Source organism: Aythya marila, assembly GCF_965140915.1.
Source record: "Aythya marila genome assembly, chromosome: 9".
Classification (NCBI taxonomy): Eukaryota; Metazoa; Chordata; class Aves; order Anseriformes; family Anatidae; genus Aythya; species Aythya marila.
In genome coordinates this window covers 26,628,355-26,655,697 of record NC_139050.1, presented here as the reverse complement: position 1 = coordinate 26,655,697, position 27,343 = coordinate 26,628,355, and the positions used below count along the sequence as shown (strand labels likewise).

Here is a 27,343-nt window from a genome sequence, read left to right as displayed (position 1 = left end):
TACAGGAAATTCATTATGAGCACGTGTTTATTAAAAATGACAGTAGCTCTACTTATTTCAAGGTATTTTCTATCTGTGACAGGAAAGTTGTGAACTAAGAAACAACCTGACACTTCGCAGTTGGATTATCCCTCTGTAGTTATATCAAAGCACGCATCAGAGCATTTACCTGAAATCAAATGGAGACTTACACAGCTTGACTCTGATTTGGTTAGACTCCACTTCTACAGGTGCTTCACATCAAGTGAAAAAAAAACAGTGTTCACTAACACCTTTTAAACTGACCGATCTTAATCTCTGTGGGTTGGCTTTCTTTTAGTTTTTGATGGAAAGTAAGGGTTGAGCACTTTTAATGAACACAAAGTACCTCACAAACCACAAACGTATGCCAGTCATCTAGACTTGGTCTTGGGAAACTGGCTCTAGGTGACCCTGTTGAGCAGAGACCTGGACCCGATGACCTCCAGGGGTCCCTTCCCACCTCAGCCCATCCCATCTGTAATTCCATTATTATTTGCACTAACCCACATCATTGGTTACAGTAGCTTGTGTGTCTATGCCTTTCATTATTTGTCATCACCTTTAATTGCTTAGCTTTGATTACTAAGCAGAGAGCCACGTGACTAATGAAGGAGCTGCACTAAAATCTTAATATTTACAACACTAGCAAGGGTGCTAAAGGAGAGCTTACAAAGTTATTAGCACCCTTCCTATCTTCCTGAAAAGGTACAGCTTGCATTTCTGCAAGGACCAAACTTGAGGCACGAATTGATTATAGGTGCATCTCCTCTTCTTCTTCCCCCCTCCTCTGACTTTCCCTCTCCACTCTGTTCTCATGAGTCCAGAGGGCCACAAGGATGATAAGTGGGTTGGAGCACCTTTCCTATGAAGGCAGGCTGAGGCAGCTGGGGTTGCTCAGTGTGGAGCAAAGAAGGCTCCAGGGAGACGTTAGAGTGTGCCTCCAGTACCTAAGGAGGGCCTGCAGGAAAGCTGGTGAGGGACTGTCAGGGAGTGCAGTGCGAGGACAAGGGGTAATGGCTTTAAACTAAAAGAGCGCAGATTTAGATTCAAGGAAGAAATTCTTTACTGTGAGGGTGGTGAGGCGCGGGAACAGGTTGCCCAAAGAAGCTGTGGATGCCCCATCCCTGGAAGTGTTTAAGGCCAGGCTGGATGGGGCTTGGAGAAGCCTGGTCCGGTGGGAGGTGTCCCTGCCCATGCCAGGGGCATGGGGTGGGGGTAGGGAAGTGGAATTAGATGGTCTCTAAGGTCTAGTCCCTTGCAACCCAAACCATCCTGCAATCTTACCTAATGACACACACTCCCCTGAGGTGCCAAGCACCACCAACGGTAGCAGTTACAGACTCCTAACTGAGGCACGAGGGCATCAACCCCAAAGTGAAAGCTCCTCCTCACCCCTTGCCTAGGGCGGCCGCACTGGCAGCAGCACTGGCAGCAGCACTGGCAGCAGCACTGGCAGCAGCACTGGCAGCAGCACTGGCAGCAGCACTGGCAGCAGCACTCTCCCGGGCCAGCGGCGCTGCCAGCCCGAGCCGCGGCTCCGACCTTCCCTCCGCACAGCGGACCGTTTTCGAGGCCAGCGCAGCCGGGGAGGCCTCAGGGCAGGCCCCAGGGGAGGCACGCGGCCAGCACGCGGCCCCCACGCGCCCCCCTCGCCCCCTGCCCAAGAACCTCCCGCGCCGCCCGGGCCCGGCCGCAGCCCACAGGACGAGTGACGTGACGCTGCCGTTGGCCACCATGGCGGAGGCCCCGCCCCTCGGCGGCCGAGGGACCGCCTAAGGCGGGGCCTCCGCCTGCCGTCCAAAGACAGCTGGCGCGCGGCCCCGCCCCTATATAAGGAGAGGCCGCGGCGCAGAGCTCGGAGCGCGGTCGCCGCGTCTGCTGCGGGCGTCCCGCGGACCGGCACCATGGCAGGTCAGTGCCGCACCTCCCCGCGGCCAGCCGGCCCCCCGCGCCGCGGCTCGTGAGCGCTGCTGGCGGCGCGGGCTGAACGAGCGGGGCTGGCATGCCGTCCCCGGCCGCGGCGTCCTGGCCGCGGCGCGGGAGCAGGGCGGGCCGCGGCGGCCCCTATTTTTAGGCAGCAGCCCTTGCCAGCGGTGAGCTCTCGGGGTGGGCTGCTGACTGCGGCCCGCGATGCGAGGACGCGGCGAGCAGACGCCGCGGCCGGTAGGGGCCGGGGTTGCCCGCGGGGGGCTGTGGGGGCGCCCCGCCGGCAGCTCCGTCTGGGTTAGGAGGATGCTCCCGCTTCAGCCCGGCTCCGCACCGGGCCCCGTTCCCCGCCGTGAGGGAGGCGGGAGGGTGCGGGGAGCTCGCAGGGCTGCAGCGGCTCGCAGGAGGAAAACCTCACCCTCTCCTGAGACACGGAAGAGAGCTCGTAGTTTCCGGGCGTCTCGGCGCTCTGCAGTTCCTCACCACCTCTCGAAGTATGCCTGGCCTCTTCTTCCCTTTCCCCCCCCCTTGTTGCTTCTGGTGAAGCTGTCAGCGGCGCCGATTTCACTCTCAGATCTGGAAGGCTGCAGGAAATCATCTGATCTGCCTCTCCCAATGCATGCCTTGCTTAGATGCTCCTGTCTCTAGAAATCCTGTACTCGGCACTGAGAGGTACCAGTACCGAACTTGGAGAGCAGGGGAGTAGACAAACAACTGTGAGAACTCTGGATCTGTAAGCTGGCACATCTAAACCAAGTTAAATGCTCCCGGGAGAAACGTTCTAGTACTGTCCTCCATGCTGCCCAATGACTGCTCCTAGCTCAGGCTTCCGGAATGCTGCCCTTCTCTGTTAGGGGCCCCTGCAAAGACTGTGCCACACGGCTGCTATAGCCTACGGACTGGGCAGCCAAGCGTGTCCCTGGGCATGGTTCTGGCTGAGAGCTCAATTAGAATGCTGTGCGGATGTCTGTCTTGCGTTATCTCTTGCAGATTTCACTTCTATATAAAGCAGTAATTGGTCTTGCCTAAACCATAGTACAGATTCATTTGTAGCGTGTGAATGTACTTCTGCTGTGACTGTAGCTGAAAGAATGTGTGAAAGAGAATATGCTTTATTCAAAACTTTGGAAAGCTGTACTGATTTTGATGCTGTACAAGTTACTAATATCTTCATCCCATCAGACAGTCATAGTGAATCCTATTGCAGTTGAGATGTAATGGGGACTTCTTAACCCTTACTCCATTTGTAAATTGACTTTATTTTCTGTAAAATCTCTGTGTGTGCATCATGCAAGCTACCTAACCAGCAAACATGGCAACACAGAACCTGAATGCACTTAGTTTCAGGAAGTTGAGACTTGTTAGGAATATACAAGCTAAGTTAAAGAAAAAATACCAGTCTGTCAGTAGCAAGAATATGTTGCTGGCATAATCACACTTGGCCCACATTGGATTTTTAGTTAGCCATCCATCTACGTAGAATGCTAGACTACTATTTTTGAGCAATTGAGGAGTAATATGCAAATTCAGTAATGAACATACATCCCTATTAGAAGGGTGTTAATACCTGTGAAAATGTTACACACTTGCTGTTTGTAAAGCTTCACAGCTCTAAAGAAACAGGAGACTGTTCTACAGAATTGCTAAATTATATGAACTAATACAAATTAAGTGATTTGAAAAATAATTAATTTCTGGCATTATAGTGGCTTTTTTGATTTTTGCATTTGACCACTAGAATCAATGTTTCTGGGGATGAGCTGGTTTTGTTGCTAAGTGAAGTACAAACCAGCTATAAAACCTTCTAGAGCTTGCAAACCAGGTTTGCTGAGCTTATAGACCATTATGGTACATAACTTTGTTGACTGTTTAGATGGAGGAAAAAAAAAATGTAAAAATGTGACTGTTTCATGGGTTGAATAGTTGTCCCAAAAAATAATCTATGAAAATAGAGTAGTCAGTATTTTAATCTTACAACTAGACTCGATCTTAAGTCTCTAAGTGCACAGAGCCCTCATTCCCCATCCTGATCTAAACTAGTTAACTTCTGTAAAGAAAATAAATGTTTCAAAAATAAAATTTAATGTAAAAATCTACTATTGAAATTGTTTGGAAGAAACTGTTCTGCTCATAGTGTTAAAAATAGTTTGTTAGAAAAAAAGCATGCTTCTTTATAAAGCCTTGCAGCTTGGAAAGGGCTATGTAATGACAGCTAACAATGAACTGAAGAAATTTAAAAGCCACTTGTTTGCCTATGTCAGTCCCACCCTTGAAAAAGCTTGTGTTATATGGCCTCGATAAGTAGTATATGGCAAAATGATGCATCTTCTATTTTTTAAGGTACTGTTAGAGCAGAGAATTATAGTAACAATCCAGCCTTACCTCTCTAGAGAGCATTAAAGAGCAAAAACTGTTGCTACAAGTCTTGAATTGCTTATCGTATTACTAGATACTTCCCATTTAAATCTTGCATTCTTGTTACACAGCTGCAACCATGTCTTTCTAAAAAACTCATCTGCAAAATCCTAAGCTACTAAGACTTGCTACTGTTGTCCAAGATCTAATTCAATGCTTACTTTCATTTGAAAACAAAATATAAGTTTTATTGTGCTCTAGCTTCAGGGTTCAAAGCTGAACCCAGTGTAGTTTTATAAAACTCTGCTGTTACTAACTTAAAAAAAAAAAAATGCAAGCTTACTGCCTTTAGTACTTTTAGCTTAAAAATAGTATATAATTGGCTAAAATACATCTCTAGACCTTTCCGATCATCTGTAACATCTGGCATGACATACTTAACCCGTAGGGAAAACTGCAACTGTTTTTCTCTTGCAACAGTTTTGTTGTTTTTTTTTTTAACTGCTTCTTGCCATGTTTCAAGCTATTAATAGCAAGTAGAGCTATGCAACGCTAATATGCTTTGTTCTATCACATAGGTAAGTGCGATGCTGAGTTAGTGCATGTTAAAAGTCTTTAGTCTTAAAGTAGCAGATTGTGCTAACTTTGACCAAGTTAATTTCTTCCAGACCAGTCCTTTGTGACTCTAGCCACAAATGATTCCTATGTGAAAGGAGCACTCGTACTTGGTTCATCCTTGCAACAGCACAGAACAACAAGGAAGTTGACTGCACTTATAACTCCTCAGGTCTCAGATTCTATGAGGTAAGGTCACTTAAATACATTAAACTGCCACACCTGCTGCTGTTGTGAAGGCTGCAAAAAGTTAAACTTCTTGCTGGTAACCTTTCAAAACTCTGGAAACTTAATTAAGCTTAGCAGAATTAACGTAAACTATCTGGAATTCTGTAAGGGCTTCAGACATTTAAAAAAAAAAAAAAAAAAAAAAAAACATTTTTTTTCCACATGATAAATTTAAAAAATACTCTCTAGTTAGAGCGCTAAGCTGTGACATACTTCAACTAGATCTTTGCTCTTTTGTAGCCCTACTTAAAACTGTCTGACAATGCAAAGTTGTCCATGCCTTCATTAGCTGTGTATTTATGCATATGGAGATGGAAGTAGGGGATTGGTATTAGTATTCTGGATTGAGTTATTGTAACCCAAACTATTGAAATTTAGTAGATGCTTCAAATTAGATCTCCAGATTTTATCCAAACCAGATCTCCATGATTTTATCACGGAGAAGAAACTGAGTAGAACTACCGTATGTTAAATCAGCAGCATGGAGGCATTTGAGTATTTTCACAAATTGAGACAGCTGCTTTCTATAGCCTCTCTAGAACTAGTCTTGGCATGGAACTGACAAGGTGCTTTTTCAACATCTAAGGGTTGTTGCTGGGGAATAACTTACTTGCTATATGAACTACATATTATAGGTTAAGACTCTCTATGTGGGAAGTTCTGAAAAGATACCTTACAGGGATGGTAGTGGTTCAGTAACAAGTTAATCTCTCTGGAGTTCTGTGGGAGCTGAACAGTCTTATCACTATAAAGATGGTTCACATAGGTACATCTATTCTAACACATTAAGTGACTGTGTGCCTTCAAGATGAATCACATAAATGTGCTTACTGTGCTACAGCAATGCAGTTAGTCCCATGCCCTTAAAACAGCTATAGCAAGAAAACCAATAGATACACTACTTGATGGGTAGTTAAATGGAACTTCATACTTTGTGTCCTTAAATTCAGAAGCAACTGTCTGTATCAAACTGTTGGTGTAAAGACAGCCTTGCAAAACAGTGCTCTAAAATACATTTACAAGCTCTGTGGCTCAAATCGAATGGTCTGGAGTTATTGGTACAAAATACTCCATAGAATAGTGTGACTTTACAGATACTTCATGTTTTAAGCTGCATGACCATCTCTTGAACTAAATAGTGATGGTAAAGCAAAGGTTGGATATCTACCACAAAAATTTACTATGCTGTCTGAAAACTTAAATCACCCTCAAGGTGAAAATAATATTGAGTCAAAATGCTGCTGTATCCAGAACCACAATTAAGTGAGCCCATACAGATTTTTAGGATAAAGCAAGTTTTAGTAACTGGGTCGGGTCACATGGCCCTAGCAGTCACAAATCTGGAATGACGTTGTCATGATTACTGTATGAACTTCCCTTTCAGCTGTTTAGGATTCAGCTAGTGTCCTGCTCAAGCTACTCCAGCAGCTTCCCATTTCTTAATTGCCTACTGAAAGTAGACTGTTCACTCACCAAAAATTAGTTTGACTGTGGGGAAAAAAAAAAAAAAACATGTGGAAAGCTTGTACTATGTAACCATGGACCTGGTAGCAGTACCAATTAAAGGCCTGGCGGAGTGGGGAAGGTAATAATTCTTTGCTCCCTAATAGGTGCCCACTGCAAACTAGAAACCCTGAGGTTGACAGGTATATTTTATGCATCCCACCGTATGTAGTAAACTCTCACTGCTGGCACAAGGAATATTGCCAGGTGCTCTGTTACTCCACTTTTGTTCATGGAATCTGTTAAGTGGTTCAGTACTGGAACAATAGAACTAAATTTTGGCAACTAACTCTTTCCACAGGGAAGTACTACAAAAAGTATTTCATGAAGTGATTTTGGTAAACATCCTGGATAGTGGGGATTCAGCACACTTAGCATTAATGAAAAGACCTGAGCTGGGTGTCACATTAACAAAGCTTCACTGCTGGGAACTGACACAGTTTTCAAAGTGTGTTTTCATGGATGCAGACACAATGGTAAGTGGTCATGTCTCATGGTACCTCTTCATGACCTGGTATGAGGGTTGTTGGTTGAATTTTTTTGTAGTGTTTGTTTTGTTTTATTTTTGAGGGGAAGGAGGGATGACAGAGGTGGTCTCGCTGTTTGGACTCATAACTCTCTAAAAATACATGTGCACTTATGTCTAAGTAATTCCTTGTAACATGTAGTCTGTGGGCGCTATCTCCATATAGTCTTCCATAAGACAAGAGCATCAATATGAGAATTTTATGTCATGTCTTAAGATGGATGTCAAAATCCATTAAAACAAGATACCCCAATTCCTACGCTAGAAACCAGAAAGCAATTTTTTGCCCCCTACAACTAGGTTTTGTCAAATATCGATGAGCTTTTTGAGAGAGAAGAGCTGTCTGCAGCACCAGATCCAGGCTGGCCTGATTGTTTTAATTCTGGAGTTTTTGTTTACCGACCTTCCATTGAAACATACAATCAGCTGTTACAGCTTGCCACAGAGAAAGGCAGCTTTGATGGTATGTATTCATTTGTATTCCAATGTAAGTTAGACCACAGTGGTAATGGTGGTTGGGTTGGCTCAGTAACTAGATATGTATCATGGGGACTCTGATGGAATTCTGAACTCCAGTGTAACTGCACAATCATTCTTATCACAATAGAAGATATTATTTCGATGTAAAACAACTACTTTCATCAGGTTTCCTGGAATAACATAAGAGTTTGGCCTCTAAACCAGCAGCTATAAGCATTAACAAGGCAAAATCACGTAACAAGGAGTCTTGAGATACAGCAAGTGCAGTGAATGCATGAGCAAATTGAAGCTGTAGTGCTATGCTTCATGCATTGCTAAATAAATTCAGCTCTTCAACGCTCAAGGCCAGGTGTTCAATGTTAACTCAAGTTACTGTGAAGGAGGAAGAGTAGTACAAATAACTTGAGTGCACCTTCAGAGAAACTAAATTATTTGAAGATAAAACTGTCTCTTGATATTGTGTGATAGCTTCCTATCATTATAGGATGGTGACCATCTTTTTCCCAATATCAATTGTGTGCAGCATTGGCTCCTACCCACTGTAGGTCACTTAGGATTGCTCACTGTGCCAAACTTAAGTTTGAGAAGTCAACTACTGCTGTTCTGTTAGTCTTTGCAATCTATTACCACTGCAGTCAACACACGTTGCTTGAAATCTCTGTAGTTAATAAAAGCTTCTAAATGATGAGCTCTGTGTTTCAATCACTAAATTTCATTATGTAGCTACTGTGGCACAAAACCAAGTCTTACCAAAAAAGCTGCAGAAAACTATGTAATAAGACCATTAAATTGCACTCTTACTTGAAGCCAGTTAGTCAGCTTGTTGACTTATCTTCCAGTACTCTGTAAATGGTAAAAATTCTAGATGCTGGTCTCAGTTTGCAGAATCATCCCTGTAACTTTATGGGCTCCTGTGTGTGGCCTATTATAGAACATAAGTCTCAGTTGCATGCTTAATATTACCAGGTAAATAAGTAAAAATAAGTACTGTAACGAATGGTCTATCTATACCTCATGACTAAAGAGGCAGAGGTTGGTAGCTCTAGGAGTGCTCTCAAATGTTGGAGGTAAATTGATCCTCAAGAAATGACAAAAGCTACAGGATGGTACTGAATTGTTGAAATAAAAAAAAAAAAATTGTGGAAACTCACTGAGTAGCTCCAGGTATATCTGAGATGTATCTCTCTTGAGCTTTAAGCTTGACTCCTAGCAGGTCCATCTTCGAAGCCCAAGGCCCCAGTTCTTTCAAAAAACAGACTTGCTTCCACAGTGTTCTTTCTGACTTGAGAGCTAAGGCCACAAAATGGTGAAACTTCCTTGATGTTGTCAACATGTAGCCACTGTTGCAGCTGTTACAGCCACTGTTGCAGCTGTTAACAACAAAAATGGTGGGTTAATGGTTTCAGTACCAAATTTTTAGAACTATAATTTTATAAACTTACTCAGCTTTTATGAAATGGTAGTATTGATCTAAATAATGAGGCAGTGGAGACTTACCTGTCTCTACCTGTATATGCTGCTATTGAGCTTATGAACTTGGAGAGAGTGGATTTAAACTTGAATTGATATAGACAGTAATAAAAGTTCCTAGGAAACTTCTTAAACATCTGTGGAGGGTTACTGCCCTTAATAGGGTACAGGGATGAAAACTCTATCTACCAAGTTATGCATAACTGAAATCAAGCGCAAAGCACCACATCTACAGTAGTACTAACTAGAAAACGCAAGACCTTCCAGGGTGTTTCCTGATGATAAACTAGAGCAGATGGTTAGCTCCTATGTAATGCCGTTGTCCAGAAATGGTACAATGACAGCTACTTACGTAGTGACAACTACTTTATGTAGAAAGGTGTAGTTCAAACAGACAATAGGGAACTAGAGGAGGAGAAAAGTCTGGTTTTAAAAGAACTCTGGTAGTGCTGATACCTTAAGAGCTGTTGATAAGACTTGCACAATCCTCTGGCTTTTTACCCTGGTATGTAAAACAGTTCCTTTACTCTTAAAGACATAATGCAGCAGAATTCTATCTGTAGACATGTAGCTAATTAACTACTGCCTGATTTTATGTTTAAGGGCCAATTTGTACAAGACTCCTGTTGAAGTCTGAACTAGGACAGCTAAACTTTGTTTTCAGTGGCTGTTTTGGCACAAATGTATGCAATCTGGAAAAAAACTGATTATGTGGAACAAGTCTGAATGATAAAGTCATGTAGAGTAAGTTAAACACACTGCTACTCCTTTAATTGTGAACTACCTGTTCTGAGGTCTCCAAGACTTTATCTTCTAGATTATTTTACTGTTAGCATAAACATTCATAACACTGTTTTAAGTTAAAAGTTAAAATGTTACATAACTGAGTAAAGACCAGAAGTCTTGTCTGCTTTCTTTGACTCTGATCTCTTGTGACATGTGAGTTCAAAAGTGCTTTTCATCCTTAGGGGCTGAGAGGCAAGTCAGGGGGTTGAAATTACTGGACTGATTCTGTCTGCAGTGTCCCACTCTGCAATCTGCATGTACGCTCACAGCCGTAATGGGATACTTAGAATTTGTATTTGTCAGTGTATGTCCTGTAAATTTAATTGCAAAATGTCAGTGTAGGCACTTCAGTTACAAAAAGCAAATTCCGCTTAAATTGCATTGAGTGTGTAAACCTTTCTACAGTCCTGACTTTAACTATAGGTCACTCAAAGAAAAACAAACCTTTTTCCTGAATCAGCAGCAACTGAGTGCTTCAGAAAATTAAAGATTAAAATAAAACATACTGTCTCTTAATTATTTATCTCCTGTTCATCAATGTTATTTGTGAATGCAGTTACAGGTGGAGGGAAGACAGCAAATGCAAGTTGAGGTACTCTCTCCAATCTCCTTCATCAGAGGAACTAATTACAGTTCTTGAATACATTGCATACACTTTAGTCTAAGTATATTGACTGCAATAATGAATGAGAGGGTATATAAGTAGCTTTTAATTCTCAGTAGTTGCTTGTAAACTAGTCTGTTTTGGGCCAGGTGCCATTATAATTTGGGCCATTTTTTTTAGCTACCCTACTACTAACATACCAGACAACTTTAGACTCATTTGACCTCATTACAACTTCTACTTGCAAACTGACCCCTCCCAAAACTGTAGCTCTAGCCATGATTTAGGTGGTTATCCTCACTAAGGGGCTAGTCAGCAGCTTGATAGTACAGAACTAGGAACTTCTATTGCCTGTTAATGGATTTGATTAAGGTTCTTTTTTAGTGCTGTGTCTAAGACTGAATGTGCTTTCCTTATTAGATCCCATTATAGGTAGATGCATATTGGGCTGCAGGTTTAAAGGACCACTGACTCCAGCTCCAAGACCATGGTCATGTATCTGTAAGCATAAATAATAAAACTCATAGTTAGCGCTTGGTCATGGGAGCTACAGTTTTGCTGAAGCAACTGTTCAGTACCCAATTGTCAAGTCTTTTCTGCTGTGTTGCACTGCTTGAAGATAACACTAAAATAAACTGAATCTCAGTGATTGAGAGTAACCTGCTGTCTCTTAGAAACCAAAAGTAACCTTGCACGTACTACTACTCCCATTCTGTTTGTTGTTTTGTGTTTTTTTTATTTATTTTCAAAGACTGCAAGGTTTATAGGATTGTTTACAAATAGAACTGTAGGGATCAGTGCCAAACTCCTACTGGACATGACAAACTGCATTAGCAACTATTAATTAGGGAGGCCTGGTAGAGTGACTGAACAACTCTAAAATAACTGTATGCTTGTAGCTTATAAATCCTTTATCTTTCAGGTGCAGACCAGGGGTTATTAAACACCTTCTTCAGCAGCTGGGCAACAACAGACATGAACAAACATCTACCGTTTATTTATAACTTGAGCAGCACTTCTGTGTACTCATACCTTCCAGCATTTAAAGCGTAAGTTGAGAATTCTAAGAAGACCTTCAAGGGCATATATAAACTAATGTATTGTAACAATGAACAAGTACAATGTGAACTGAATGGTTGCCATTTAAAAAAAGAAACTTTTAGTGTGACTAAAATACCATATAAATTTATACTCTTTAAAATAAAGATTACTTTGAAGTTTTACTTTAAAGTAAGAACTGTAATAGGTAGTTAAGCTAATACTCTCCTGATGATAAATAAGCTTTGAAAACTATTGGTAGTTTAAACCTCTCATTCCTGGTGGTAATGTGCTTACTGTAAATCAACATCACTTGACAGTTTAAATGCAAAAGAGAATCACAACACCAGTATAGGATACTGTCAGCAAAGAGCTCTAGCCAAAGGCAATAGCTCTTGAATCTTCTTGAGCTGAACTTCAGCATGTCACTGATGGTATTTTTCCTGTCCAAATAACTTGCAGTCTCATCAGTTAAATTACTTTTGGTATTTAACAACTGGTAGCTACAATCAACCTATCCACTATTCAAATAAACATTATAAACAAGGACTTGCATAGAGGCAGAATTCTTTACCAACAGTCTTTCTAGATCTAAGACTGTTCCTTAAGTAATAGCAAGATGGAACAGACTATGGCCAGGCACCATATTGTTGCACACTTCCAGTGTAAGGAAAGAAGTCTCTTCCCTAGCAGTATTAAATTTGGCTTGTGAGTAAACCTACTGTCAGGGGTAAGGTCACTCAAAGTGTTAAACAGAAGAAAAGGGGGCAGCTCTAAAAGCTGAAATGTTACACTGAAACCCATATTCATTAAGAACTATGACAGCTGGGGGAGGGAGGAAAGTACCAACTGCAAAAAAAAAAAAAAAATGATCTTTGAATGACATCAATTTATTAGTGTCTAAAGCAGCAGCTAGCACAAGCAGGACTGTGCTGGCTCAAGGTCAGACTGTCTTGTGATCAAAACACCATCTGAAATACTGTCATGCTAAAAATGGAACACTTATTTAAAGAAATCTATGCAAGCCTGAGAATGACTAAGTAGTTGGACAACATTTGATAAGCTAACGTCTATTGTAAAGTATGTCTGTTTTCCACAACTGGTTGGTGGTTATCCACATGACCTTAAATTTACAAATGACCTTGTTGCTAGGAAAGATTAGTTGGACTGGGGACTCCTGATGAAGAAAATTCCATATAAGTGATTGAATTGATTGCCTAACTGAACTCAGCAGACCTTCAGACAGTGTAATGCTGGAAGTACAGCTTTTAAGTAGAATGCATGTTCTGTTCAATAGGTGGAACAACTTCCTTTGGTTAGATCAGCTACTCACAGTAAACAGCAGTTGACATAAACTGAAATTTGAACCTACTGACACTGATAACAAAGCTCTTTGTAGAAGGTTAGCAAGGCTAACCTTCACAGCAGTCTTGGTAAAGAAAATACCAAGTAATGATAAATGGTCTCTAACTTTAAAACATTGAATTTTGGGAGATGGGGAAAGACAGATCAGTTGCTGTAGCAAATGTGGACATAAAGCTTTCTAACAGTTCAGCTTAAACATCAGAATAAGTACTGCATCTTATCTAGAAAGCAGATATTGAGGGCATAGTAGAAGCCTGGCATCTGTCAATTGTTGTACAGGTCTTTAGTGGGCAGAATACTAAGAATACACTTCTCCATTTGCAGAAGCAGCGTAACAAAGTAAAACATAAGCTAGAGATTGTGTAAAATGTTTTAAGTAGCCTCGATTTTTAAACAATGATGTTTCTTGAGAGCAACATCAGCCTACGATGAAGACAACTCAGGTTGCTAAATAGCGCTGTCACAGCTAACAAAGCTACGATAGCCCTACTAAGCCAAATCTTGACATACGGATTTTGAAGTTAGAGCCCAGAAACTGACACACACACACCCCGTGTGTGTGTATTTATTTATTTATTTATTTATAACTTTTAACTACTATGATTCTTTACCTTGTTTCACCCATGCATGGGTTTTCATTTGGCAGTAAGATTAATAATGGTCAAAATAGTGTATGGAAATAGTCAAATACCACAATAGCTCAAAATCCCCATCTAAATGCATATTGCTTTGTTCTGAATATTGTACAGTCTTTGAAACATACCTGCACAGTCTCTGTATGTTGCATAACTCAATCAAATCCTGGTCCAAATGACCAAAGTATGCTTAAATAAAGCTGTTAGACAAACCAGTTTGGCATTATTATTCATTTCATTAGTATTTTGAGAAATCCTAACATGACACAAAATGAGCTAGATGAGACAGTCACTATTACTAGAGAGAGTAGTATTGCTTGTTCTCCAAACTGACTCAAGCTGAATGCTATTTCTGGAATCACAGAGGAATTAAATGAATGCTGTCTCTTAGTATAAGTTCTTTACTACAAAAGGGATGGATATTATCTACTCTTGTATTACAAAAGAACATAGTAACAGGACAAAAGCTTCGAGTCCATATTGAAAGGGAGTTAAAATTGTTAAAGAAATGTTTTAAAAAAACAAAGTAAGATTATTTAGAAAAATAACAGCTGACCATCTACCAAGATCCTGCAGCAAGGTTAGATGTCCTCTGAAATGTCTAGATTATAGCCTTTACTTTGACTATGTGTGTGTGTGTATATATATATATGAGAGAGAGATGAGAGGCGTTATTTTGTAGAGGTAGTCTTGCAACAGGGCCTTCTGATGTTCCTTTATACAGGGCTGTAGTCTATAAGGGTAACTATTACTGACCCTTCTTTACTTAATGCTTGTAATGCATAGTTATCAGGATTACTGACTGGAGTAGAATCTTTTTCACTTTTACAACTAGTTCCAATTGCAGTGGCTTCTTGAGACTGCTCTCTCCCAAGCTATGGACATCACTCTACCTAAAGACTTGACTGTAAGTACTTAAATAGTTCCGTCTGTGAGGCTTTGGCTGTATTCTGACTAGTGTAACATAGAATTGTTTGCATTTTTTTTCCGTTATATAGTGATGCTTTCAGTCCCAGTAGGCATTGGCAGTTTTATTATTTAGTATTTAGTTTTCTAAATATATTCATATTTGTTTTCTGGACACCTACAAAGACAGCAGGTTAAAAATTTGTTTGACAACCAAAACTCTTGTTTTCTAGACACCTGCAGAAACTGGGTGGTTATGATTTTTCTTTTCAACAGGTTTGGTGCAAATACTAAAGTGGTGCATTTCCTGGGAAGCACAAAGCCATGGAACTATACATATGACTCCAAAACAAAAAGCATAAAAGGCAATATGGATGACCCTAAAGTAGTTCACCCAGAATTCCTCAACATGTGGTGGGATACCTATATGACTAATATTCTACCATTATTAGAGCAGCATGGAATTGCTAAAGAAGCTACCACAGGTGTAAACATGGTATGTGTTTTAATGTTCTTATAGAAACTACCTAAGTATATGAAACAGATTTTGTGCTATCACTAATTTCCTTTCCTTCTGTCTACTTCAAAGCCTCGGTGTGGTTTAACTGGTGGGGTGCAGAGTTTTTTGGCTTTGTTCTTTTAAGCTTGGAATAAAGGATAACACAGATGGGAAGTATGCTATAGTGGTCTTGAACATAGCTGTCTGCTTGCCTAGAACTACTTAAGAGCATAATGGTGCACCAGAAATGATACTGTAGTAACTTCAGTAAATAAAGAGAAGGGCCCTAATCCTTAATGTGCTGTAGCTAGTAACATTCTCAAACAGAAGAACCCCAGCTGAGCATGCAATATACACATGCAGATCTTGCATGGTACAAGGTAGGCCTACAATAAATAATTACTTAAGTAGACTTGCAGTGATGAATCTTGATATTTATAAAGCCAAAATAATGCTTCTAACTGTAGTTCTTAATTACAGCTTAGTTAAGCACGGTTTAGTAGCAGGTGGCTGCAAACTTTGCAGTCTCAGCTTAGTACATGGGCCAGTTTAAGTTCTAAACCTTTCTAAGCCTAAGGTTGCTGATCTCTAAGATGTGCTCTCATTAATCTTACATCTTTCTAATGAACTATTTGCAGCTATCAGGCTTGGTCTATACTCTGGCTTTCTCTTGTGGCTTCTGTAGAGAGGTATGAAGAACTTAAACTCCCCTCCCCCCAAGTGACTTCTGTTACTCTTTGTTATTTTACCAGGAAAGCTGCATGATTCCTGCTTACTGGCAATGCTTGTTGCTGTGCATGAGAACTTCCATTTAGTTGTCCTGTTCTATGGCCTGCTGCTTGCCTTAAATATGCAAGGTATTTCTGTATTTTTACTCTGCCTTTCATTTTAGGCAGAGGTTACAGAGGCAGTGTCCCACATGTCAGTATCAACACCATCACCAGTATTACCAACCATATCTTCAGAAGAACGCAAGGAACGGTGGGAACAAGGTCAAGCTGACTACATGGGAATGGATTCCTTTGATAATATCAAGAAGAAACTGGACTCCTACCTTCAATAGAAATGCCAGTTTCGAGCACTGGCAATACAAGGACTTGTTCCAGAACTAACAGCTAGAAAGGTGGTAGATGGTGGTCAGTTAAGCTTGCAAGTAGTTTGAAAAAACTGTTGGCTGAAGGCCAGTGCAGTGCTACAGATGAAGACTGAGCAAAAGCTAGGAAGCAGAATTCCTTGGGCCAGATGTAATTGCCCAATATCCAGTTCTCTCTACTAGATAAAGGTATTTTCAGCTCACATTTTCTTCTGCTGCGATCAATTGGCTCAAAATATTCCTTGACACTGGGTTTGTACTTCACCACATGAAGGTGATTAGCACTGATTCCTTTGCTTGCTATTTTAGGTGTAAAATCTGATTGATGGGAGTGCTCATTCACTAGACAGATAGCTATTCTGGTTTACCATAAATGTATTTATGACATTAAGGATACATAAATATGTAACAGTAATAGCACTGCTTTGCTCTTCTAGTCACAATTGCACTGAAGTTTTGACCAGGTTTTCTTACACAGTGCATACAGCATGGCAGAATGCATTTGTTTAGTTCGATATTCTACAGGCCCTGTAAACTGAGCTTGATCTGTTATTTGCATTTGATGCAAAAATAAAAAGAAGTTATATTTCCGGTTTCCTCAAACTCTTGAGCAATTCTTAAAAAAAAAAAAAAAAAAAAAAGGGGGGGGGAGCTTTGAAGTATAATTTAAAATATTCAACAGCTATATCCCTAAACTCTCAACTCCATTCTAGCTACCATTAGCAAATATCCAGCTTCCAGTTCTGTAATTATTTTCAGAGTATATAATCACTTGCCAGGGAGCTGCTAGAGGAAATACCCGCTGAAGCTTTTCACACAAGCAGAATAGAGCTTGAGAAAAGGGAATTTTTATTTTGATTACTATGGAATAAACTCTAATGTAAGCCCTGTAGAACATAAAATTGTTTTTAAACACATAAACACAATGGATACTATTTGGGCAAGTAAAAATCAAGTAGCTGCTTGAATAACTGCACCTACCCTGATTAGGAAAACAACTCCTTCAATGTGTGCAGGGTAAAAGAATGCCACACGTTGTATTCTCAGACACAAAAGTAGTATAAACACCACAGTAACAACAGTGTTCTTAAGGCTGTATTACTACTTCCTGTATTAAGCTCAGATTCATTTGTTAGCTAGGAATTAGTTAGTTTTAACACCTATACTCTGTACTAGTCCAAAAGCACAAAATAGAGTTATTTCAGAACAGTTCAGTGCTGGGTTAAAACTAGTTCTAAAACTTGCTGGGCTGCTTTCCATGATCTATCAGTGGTCTTGGTCATCTGGAGAGATCCTGGATGACTGGAGACTTGCTAATGTGACACCCATCTATAAGAAGGGTTGTAAGGAGGACCCAGGGAACTACAGGACTGTCGGCCTGACCTCGTTGCCAGGAAAGGTGATGGAACAGGTCATCTTGAATGCAATCACGCAGCATATGCAGGACGACCAGGGGATCAGGCCCAGTCAGCATGGGTTCATGAAAAGCAAGTCTTGCCTGATCAATATCATCTCCTTCTATGACCTGGTGACCTGCCTAGTGGGTGAGGGAAGGTCCGTTGACATAGTCTACCTAGACTTCATCAAGGTCTTTGTGGTCTCCCATAGCATTCTCCTGGAGAAGCTGGCAGCCCATGGCTTGGACAGGTACACACTTTGCTCAGTTAAAAAAAGCTGGATGGCCAGGCCCAAAGAGTAGTGGCGAATGGAATTAAATCCAGCTGGTGACCAGTCGCGAGTGGTGTTCCCCAGTGTTGGGGCCCATCCTTTTTAACATCTTTATTGATGATTTAGATGAGGGAATTGAGTGCATTCTCAGTAAGTTTGCAGATGACACCAAGCTGGGGGGTAAGTGTTGATCTGCTGGAGGGTATGAAGGCCCTGAAGAGGAACCTGGACAGGATGGGTTGATGGGCAGAGGCCAATGGGATGAGGTTCAACATGGCTAAGCGCTGGGTCCTGCCTGTTGGCCCAAACAACCCCACATAGCTCTACAGGCTTGAGGGAGAGTGGCTGAAAAGCTGTGCATAGGAAGAGGATCTGGGGGTGCTGATTAATGCTTTTCTGAACATGAGCTGGCAGTGTGCCCAGGTGGCCAAGAAGGTCAACAGCATCCTGGCTTGTTATCATAGAATCATAGAATATCCTGAGTTGGAAGGGACCCTTAAGGATCATCAAGTCCAACTCTTGACACCGCACAGGTCCACCCAAAAGTTCAGACCATGTGACTAAGTGCACAGTCCAATCTCTTCTTAAATTCAGACAGGCTCGGTGCAGTGACCACTTCCCTGGGGAGCCTGTTCCAGTGTGCAACCACCCTCTCTGTGAAGAGCCCCCTCCTGATGTCAAGCCTAAATTTCCCCTGCCTCAGCTTAACCCCGTTCCCGCAGGTCCTGTCACTGGTGTTAATGGAGAAAAGGTCTCCTGCCTCTCGACGCCCCCTTACGAGGAAGTTGTAGACTGTGATGAGGTCTCCCCTCAGCCTCCTCTTCTCCAGGCTGAACAGGCCCAGTGACCTCAGCCGTTCTTCGTACGTCTTCCCCTCCAGGCCTTTCACCATCTTCGTAGCCCTCCTCTGGACACTCTCCAACAGTTTCATGTCCTTTTTATACTGTGGTGCCCAGAACTGCACACAGTACTCGAGGTGAGGCCGCACCAGCGCAGAGTAGAGCGGGACAATCACCTCCCTTGACCTACTAGCGATGCCGTGCTTGATGCACCCCAGGACACGGCCCTCCTGGCTGCCAGGGCACACTGCTGGCTCATATTCAACTTGCTGTCTACCACGATCCCCAGATCCCTCTCTTCTAGGCTGCTCTCCAGCGTCTCATCGCCCAGTCTGTACGTGCAGCCAGGGTTTCCCCGTCCCAGGTGCAGGACCCGGCACTTGCTCTTATTGAACTTCATGCGGTTGGTGATCGCCCAGCTCTCCAATCTATCCAGATCCCTCTGCAAGGCCTTTCCACCCTCATTCGAGTCCACAACTCCTCCAAGTTTGGTGTCATCAGCAAACCTGCTCAAAATACCTTCTATTCCTACATCCAGATCGTTTATAAAAATATTTAAAAGTACCGGCCCTAAAATGGAGCCTTGAGGGACCCCACTGGTGACCGCCTGCTAGCCTGACGCAGCCCCATTTACCATAACCCTTTGGGCCCTGCCCGTTAGCCAATTGCTCACCCATCGTATGATGTTTTTATTTAGCTGTATGGTGGACATTTTGTCCAGTAGGATCCTATGGGAAACCGTGTCAAAAGCCTTGCTGTTATCAGGAATAGTGTAGCCAGCAGGACCAGGGAGGTGATTGTCCCTTTGTATTCTGCTCTAGTGAGGTCACTCCTCAAGTACTGTTTTTGGCCCCTCAGCACAAGAAGGACATCAAGGCCCTTGAGCCCTCAAAAGAAGGGCTACAAAGCTGGTGAAGGGCCTGGAACACAAGTCCTATGAGGAGCTGCTGATTTAGTCTGGAGACAAGGAGGCTCAGGGGACACCTTATTGCTCTCTACAACTACCTGAAAGGAAGTGGGGAGGTGGATCTCAGCTCTTCCCTCAGGTAACTAGTGATAGGACTAGAGGGCATGGCCTCAAGCTGTGCCAGGGGAGGTTCAGGTTAAAAATGAGGAGACGTTTCTTCTCAGAAAGAGCAGTCAGACATTGGGACGGGTTGCCCAGGGAGGTGGTGGTGTCACCGTCCCTGTGGGTGTTCAAGGAAAGGTCGGACATGGAGCTTAGGGACATGGCTTAGTGTGTGACATTGGTGGTCAGGCCAGATGATCTTGAAGGTCTTTTCCAACCTGAATGGTTCTATGATTCTACGACTCCCTTGTCCTATTAGTTAAAACTAACATTATTGAAAAAGTGCAGCCAGCAGGTCGAGAGAGGTGATTCTCCCCTTCTTGTTGAGCCCCCACCTGGAGCACCATGGTCACCTCTGGGGCCCGCAGCACAACAACCACATGGAACCGTTGTAGCAGGTCCCAAAGAGAGCCATGAGGACGATCAGAGGACTGGAGCACCTCGCCTATGAAGGCAGGCTGAGAGCAGGGGAGACCTGAGAGCAGTCTTCCAGTACTTCGAGGGGGGAGGGACTCGTTATCAGAGAGTGTAGTGACAGGACAAGGGGCAGTCAGGGTTTATAACTGAAAGCGATTTAGATGAGATACAAGGAAGAAATTCCTCACTGTGAGGGTGGCAAAGCGCTGAACAGATTAGATTGCCCAGAGAAGCTGTAGATGCCCCATCCCTGGGACTGTTCAAAGCCAGGCCGGATGAGGCTTTGGGCAGCCTGGTCTAATGGGAGGTACCCCTGCCTTCCTGTGATTTTGTTAATACAGGGGAATACACTGAAAAAGATCAAAGTCTTGACTGTTACAAAAGAAGGAAAGAAAACAAGAGGGGTAGCAAGGCAGACCCTCCAGAACACAACTGAACGTACGCACTGCAAGGTGGATATGCAGAGCTGGATGCCCAGGTACCTGCCGTTTCTGCTGAGAGGGATTTCTCCGCCCGGTTTGTGGCTGCGCGCGGCTCTACTGAGAGGTACCGGCCCTCCCGCCGCCTCCAAATGGCCGCCGCAGAAGCCTGCTCCAGTGACGCCCGCGCTCTCGCAGCCGGCCCCGCTTCCAGCCATTCGCCCAGACTGCTGCGAGCGTAGGCGCGCGCGGCGAGCCCGCGCTTAGGACCTCCGTTGCTGCCTCAGCGCAGGGGGCAGTCCGAGCCCGCCCTGAGGCGACTCCTCGAGCCCCCAGGACGCGCTGCACGCAGCACCTCGGCCCGCGCCGACACGCGCACGTCCCCGCTCAGCAAAGCTCAAGCCCGCCCCCTGCAACCGCCCCGACTCGCGCTCTCAAGCGAGCACGTGGCAGTCATCACCCCCACGTGGGCACATCAGCACACTCGGCTAATCAGCGGTCTCCATTCGCCTCTGGAGCGCGCGGGTAACAGCCAATGGGAAGCCAGCGCGCGAAGCCGAGCGGATCGAGGCGGTTACTCGTCGGCAGTTGGCAGTGCTCGGCGGGAGGTGGCGGACGCGGTCTGGTGCAGTCGAGGCTCCTGAGCTTGGCCAGGCAACATGGTGGGGAGCGGGCCTCTCGCGGCTGGGAGGAGGCAGGGAATTTGGGAGCACTTCTGCGGCGGGTCTGGGGAGCTTAGGATTACGTCTACCATGGCGGGGCTTGCAGAGAGCTGCCCCGTGGAGTCCCCACGGTAGCAGTAAGGTGGGAGGGCTGGGGGGGAGGAGGGAGGTGGCTGTAAGTTAACACGTCGAGGCAGGCGATGTGCAGGAACTGGCCGGTGGCTATCGGGACAAGCCGCGTGGAAAAGCAATGAAAGGCTGTTTATAGCGGTGGCCTCGCTGTCGGCGCGGTGGAGAGAAGGTGACAGGTGAGGGATAGACTACACCCGCCCGAGGTGAGAGACGGCAGGAAAGCGCAAGACAACAGCCAAACATTTCGTTCTGCCGTTTCGTGGCGGCGGCGGCAGCGCTCAGAGCTTCCGAGAGTCGCAGGCAGCCACTCGGAGGAGAGGGGGCTGGCCCGTAACCAGCCATGCGGCACGGCTGCCCGCGCACGGGCGGGGCTGCGGGGTGGTGCCCGGCGCCTGCTGCTCCCGCTCCGAGGCGCGTGGTGCAAACGTGATAGGGAACTGGAGACAGGCAGCACAAAGCCTTTAGAAACTTGGTGCTAACCGAATGGAAGCAGAAATAAGTGCGGAGTCAGCCTTGCCGGCAACGGGTTAATGCCAGAACCCCCTGAGTGAGAATACAAACATGGAGTCAAGGATGCAAGCTTTGATGAAGCCGTGAAGAAAAGAGGACTATAGACACCCTACTGTTTATTTTACGTCTCTGCTTTTTCCTAGAAACACTGTAACACTAAGCTAGAATAACAGTTTATCTCAGTCTCAGTTGTAAGACAAAAATTAAGATTTTTGAGAGATTAAACATGTGGCATGCTTACACTGGTGATATAGCAGAGGAACTCAAAGATGTATGGATTTCCAGGCACTAGATAACTTTATTGCAAGGGAAAACATACTAAAAGGTTTTATGTGGGAAAGATTCTTGCAACATTGCCCAGTACATTATTGGCAATAAATCAAGGAAATGTGGGGTTATTATATAAAACGAAGTCTTTCAAAACCAAGGAAAGGTGGAAAAGAGACTAGACAATATCAAAGATAGAATACATGTGTAGCATGGTAAGGGATGATACTATTGCATTCACCCTACATGTTCTCTATGACTATGTAGTCTCTAAGGTTCTACAACGTTTTCAATATCATGGTCCAGATCAACTGAGGTGAGTAGAATCTTGCCAGCAGGAGACAACTTGATCAGTGTAATTTTCACTTGAAAGCAGCTGGGGAGGATCATGGTAACTTAACCCACAGATTGCTGGTTATTAGGAGAGTGAAATCTAGAAGATGGGTAGCTCTACATTTCATTATCATTATTCTATTTTTAATTTTCAGCGTGAATGCATATCTATCCACGTTGGTCAGGCTGGTGTTCAGATTGGCAATGCATGCTGGGAATTGTATTGTCTTGAACATGGGATCCAGCCTGATGGTCAAATGCCCAGCGATAAAACTATCGGAGGTGGAGATGATTCATTTAACACTTTCTTCAGTGAGACAGGAGCTGGTAAACACGTTCCCAGAGCAGTGTTTGTGGACCTAGAGCCAACTGTAGTTGGTACGTACCCAACATGTACGTCATTGTGAAACCACTCCTTTCCCTGCAGACATCTCTGTATCTTCAGAACACTGCAGATTCTAAAAGATGTATGCTTGGATGCTGCTTTGACGTTTTAAATTACTGTTACTTGGAAGAAGAAAGTAAATAATGATCTGTGGGGAACATTTGGGAGACATTAGAACTTTTTTTGCAGTCTGTGGATAATCTTTCCAAACTGCTGCATGACATCCAGAGCTGAGCTTCATTTAATTGCTATCTAGAATATGTCTGTCTATGCCTGTGATGTAGTTCTCTGAGTTACCTCCGTGTTCCCAGATCCATGTAATGCTCTGAGTGCTTGATGTTTTCCTCTATGCAAAGGGGCTGAAGTTGTGTCAACTTTTTACACTAGTCAGACAAGCTGCATGTAGTCACAGATGCTGTCTACACCCTTATGATATGTGTGTTTACATAGTATTTCACTGTTAGGCAGCATGCATAGAACTGAACAGATAGATTTCACGTTGGCATATTCTGTTTCTTTGTAGATGAAGTACGTACAGGCACATATAGGCAGTTATTTCATCCTGAGCAGCTCATTACTGGGAAAGAAGACGCAGCTAATAATTATGCTAGAGGCCATTATACCATTGGAAAAGAGATTGTTGATCTCGTGCTAGACCGCATTCGCAAACTGGTAAGAGTTCACACTGTAAGTCATGCAGTTATTTAAAATACTTGATACAGCCCTACAGCTATCTATAACTGTGATTTGACACTTGTGTTTGTTGTTTGTTTCATTTTTTTTAATCACTTATCCATTACAATGTTAAAAAAAAGAAGTCTTCCTGCCTCCCCCTTTTGAGGTAAATAAAAATTTGGTCAATAAAGCTTGAAGCTTCTTAGGGTCTGAAACAGCATTATTTGAAGGCATTCTACAGATACCTTGGAAACATACTATAAAATCCTTAAAAAAGCATGGTCATATTGTTGTACTTGTTTGTTTGTTATTTTCAACTTGAATTGCACCCTTATGTGTCAAGCAAAATAATTCCAGTACCCGAACCTCAGGTTTTGGTTGAAAGCTCAGAAATTTCAAGTATTTTTCTAGATTTTCATATCCTGATGCACTGTGAGAAACTTGCATAGTACGACCTGATTCAAAGTGAAATAGTGATTGTCTATCTAAAATTACAAAATACTGGTTTTCAATACTTAATTGATACTTGCTGCCATGTAGAGTAGAATCTGTTCCCAAAGGTGTAACCCAGCTGTGATTTTATAATAACTTCACAGTGGTATACAGCTGTTCTTGCTTACAGTAGTGTTAAAGTGGCATCAAAAACAATGATGCTACTTTTAAATGTGAAAATACTCATATTCGGAATAAGGTATGCAGTGTCACTGGTAGTTCTGAGTAAAAGATATGCAAGGAAAAAAAAAGTTCACATTTTAAAACTAAAAGAATTAGGAAGTAATTGCTTTGGAATGCTTATTTTAATATTACCCTCTCCAGAATAATCAATAACTTCTCTTTCTCTCCCACTTTTTTCTACCCCATTATAGGCTGATCTGTGCACAGGGCTGCAAGGTTTCCTTATCTTTCACAGTTTTGGAGGAGGCACTGGTTCAGGGTTTGCATCTCTGCTCATGGAAAGGCTCTCTGTTGACTATGGAAAGAAATCTAAACTAGAGTTTGCAATTTATCCAGCACCCCAGGTTTCCACTGCTGTAGTAGAACCTTACAATTCAATTTTAACTACGCACACCACACTGGAGCATTCAGACTGTGCATTCATGGTAGATAACGAAGCCATTTACGATATATGTCGTCGCAACCTTGATATAGAACGTCCTACTTATACCAATTTAAACCGACTAATTGGGCAAATTGTTTCATCCATCACCGCTTCACTGCGTTTTGATGGAGCCCTCAATGTAGATCTCACTGAATTTCAAACTAACCTTGTTCCATACCCACGAATCCATTTCCCCCTGGTAACATATGCTCCTGTCATCTCTGCTGAAAAAGCGTATCACGAGCAGTTATCTGTGGCTGAAATTACCAATGCTTGTTTTGAACCAGCTAATCAGATGGTAAAATGCGACCCTCGCCATGGCAAATATATGGCCTGCTGTATGTTATATAGAGGTGATGTCGTACCTAAGGATGTTAACGCAGCTATTGCTACTATCAAGACTAAACGTACCATTCAGTTTGTGGATTGGTGCCCAACTGGATTCAAGGTACATAAATAACTTAGGAGGTGCTTGATGTTTAAAATACTAGGAATTGCATAGTATTTAGATGTGATGGTCACTGTACAATGTTGTAATGTCCCTGTTAGCAAACTGCTTGCGTTTCAGATTACATTCTTAAGTATAAATCCAAGATACTGCAACACAGGTGAAAATTCTGTACCAAGTTATAGACAAGCTATCAGTTTTTATAGCAACAGGCAATATCGAGTATCTGAAAACAATTTAAAAACAGGTGGGTAGAAAAAAACTGTGTTACATTTTTCTGCAAGTCTTCAAAAACCTAGGTAATTCTGTATAGAGAAAGTGTAGGTAAACCTCAAACAACTGTAGAAACACCATAGTAAGTTATCTTGTAGTAAAGTGCAGTAACTTCCCAACAACATTTTTGAGATACCTTAAAATGACAGATGCTGTCAATTTCCGGGTCTGTACTGTGATGACAGATGTTCTATGACACCTGGCTTCTATCACTAGGGCAAATCTTTTGTGCTGTTGTTTACAATGTCAACATGGCTGACAATGACACCTTGCAGATAAGCAATCCATCCTTCTAGCTACTGTCAGTGCATTCAGGACTTGAAAGGACCAGATTCTTCTGTTCTATTTAGAGTCCAGTAAGCTCTTACTACCAATTATTTCTTCTAGGGCCCTTCCACAGTCATTTGTGTGACTTATTCATTATGATCTGGTAAAAAAAAAAAAAAAAAAATCTGTAGTGCAGCCTACCTAATACTGTCCCAATATTAATTTGATCTGATCCTGAATTAGGATTTAGTCAGATATGCTCATGAAATGCAAAATAATTCTAAGCTATTTGTTCATAACTGCGATGTTTGTTCATTATTAACAGAAATGTCTTTAACCCTTCCCACTCAAAGTTTTTATTTGTTTCTTTGAAGGTGGGCATTAACTATCAGCCTCCAACTGTGGTGCCAGGTGGTGACCTTGCAAAGGTGCAGCGGGCTGTGTGTATGCTGAGTAATACAACTGCTATTGCTGAAGCATGGGCTCGCCTTGACCACAAATTCGATCTCATGTATGCTAAACGTGCCTTCGTACATTGGTATGTTGGGGAAGGAATGGAGGAAGGAGAATTTTCTGAAGCCCGCGAAGATTTGGCTGCGCTTGAGAAAGATTATGAAGAAGTTGGGGTAGACTCAGTAGAAGCAGAGGCTGAAGAAGGGGATGAATATTTAGAAAACTGAAGTCTGGAAAAGTATGTTCAGCAACAACAACAACAAATTGCAGAACCCTGTTCACTTGTTTGATTGTTTTCAAATAAAGTTTTAAAGGTTCTTTCTTTGTCTTCATTACTATTTACATCTATAGTCACTATGTAAGGACCACTTGAAACTGCAATTTTGGTAGCATCTAATCATGTGCAAACTAAAGATAAAATCAGGAAATTATATAGAATTTCCTGTGATCCTGAAGCATTTTGTGACAAACTTATTTTTGGTTTTGCACAAGCAGGAAATTTCTTTTTGTTAAAGGATTAATGGGTGTTATTCCAAGCCTGTCTGTACATAATCGACAGAAACCTGATATTAAGGATATCGTTGCTTTGAAGCTAGCTTCACAGAAGACACACAAAAAAATAATATACTCAAGTAATTTCCCTAATTGTAGTTATGGCACATACAATTACAGTATTGATTTGAACTTAGTACCAGTATACTAGCTAACAGGACAAAACTTGCTACCTTGAAAAATAAAAACATGAAAATGGAGAGACTATGCAGACAAAACGTAAAATTTTCTGACAAGTGTGCCTCCCTGCATTCAATTCCCTTTAGATGAAAATTGCTAAAAATACTCCTATTTTAAATTCCTCCATTAACCTATTAAAAATACATTCTTTTGTGGTACTTTCAAATGAACAGAACTTTATAGACACTTGAGAAATTGCTAAGTCATGAGACACAGGTAAAAACTGCTGACCTACTTGCTTAAAATTGTTCAATCTTGAGTTCTGTAAATGAGAAAAAGTTCTTGTTTGTTTGTTTGTTTTGTTTTTTTTCCTCTATAAAACCACGAGGAAGAAAAGATTTTCTACGTGTGCTGAAGATACCCGGGATTAAGTACGTGGAAGTACTTGTATCTAGAGCATACCATGGATGCACAAGTTACGAAGTTCTAAAGAACTGCTGTTTTCAAAACCAAAGGTGTTTTTGCATCCAGGACGCTGGAAGGTCACAGATCCCAGCAGCCCAACTCGCTAGGCACGATACTGCTAGTGGCACCCACTCCAACTCGGCGCCTGCTCACCTCCGACTGCTCGGCGCTCCGCCGTAACTTACATTCGAACCGAGCAACGCGTAACGAAGGAAATGTACCCAGGTCCTTTCCAAGCTT

General features: G+C 42.7%; 2 protein-coding genes across 6 annotated transcripts; both read left to right on the top strand.

Moving 5' to 3' along the window:
• Positions 1 to 1,856: 1,856 nt before the first annotated feature.
• On the top strand, positions 1,857 to 16,645 carry GYG1 (glycogenin 1). Of its 5 annotated transcripts, none has more exons than XM_082767451.1 (9): positions 1,857 to 1,932; positions 4,971 to 5,106; positions 6,950 to 7,124; positions 7,475 to 7,637; positions 10,935 to 11,015; positions 11,437 to 11,563; positions 14,735 to 14,954; positions 15,596 to 15,646; positions 15,850 to 16,645. In XM_082767451.1, the coding sequence occupies exons 1-9, from the start codon at positions 1,926 to 1,928 to the stop codon at positions 16,018 to 16,020; spliced, it is 1,131 nt and encodes a 376-aa protein (XP_082623577.1). In that variant the 5' UTR covers positions 1,857 to 1,925; the 3' UTR covers positions 16,021 to 16,645. The 5 variants fall into 5 exon arrangements, with proteins under 5 accessions (XP_082623577.1, XP_082623579.1, XP_082623578.1 ...); XM_082767455.1 differs by lacking the exon at positions 1,857 to 1,932 and adding an exon at positions 1,948 to 2,904; XM_082767453.1 differs by lacking the exon at positions 10,935 to 11,015.
• A 5,679-nt stretch (positions 16,646 to 22,324) lies between these two features.
• On the top strand, positions 22,325 to 26,465 carry LOC309881190 (tubulin alpha-3 chain). The gene is made up of 4 exons (XM_082766854.1): positions 22,325 to 22,744; positions 23,275 to 23,423; positions 24,293 to 24,973; positions 25,888 to 26,465. Exons 1-4 carry the CDS (start codon positions 22,474 to 22,476, stop codon positions 26,191 to 26,193), a joined length of 1,407 nt encoding a protein of 468 aa, XP_082622980.1. The 5' UTR covers positions 22,325 to 22,473; the 3' UTR covers positions 26,194 to 26,465.
• The last annotated feature ends 878 nt before the right edge of the window (positions 26,466 to 27,343 follow it).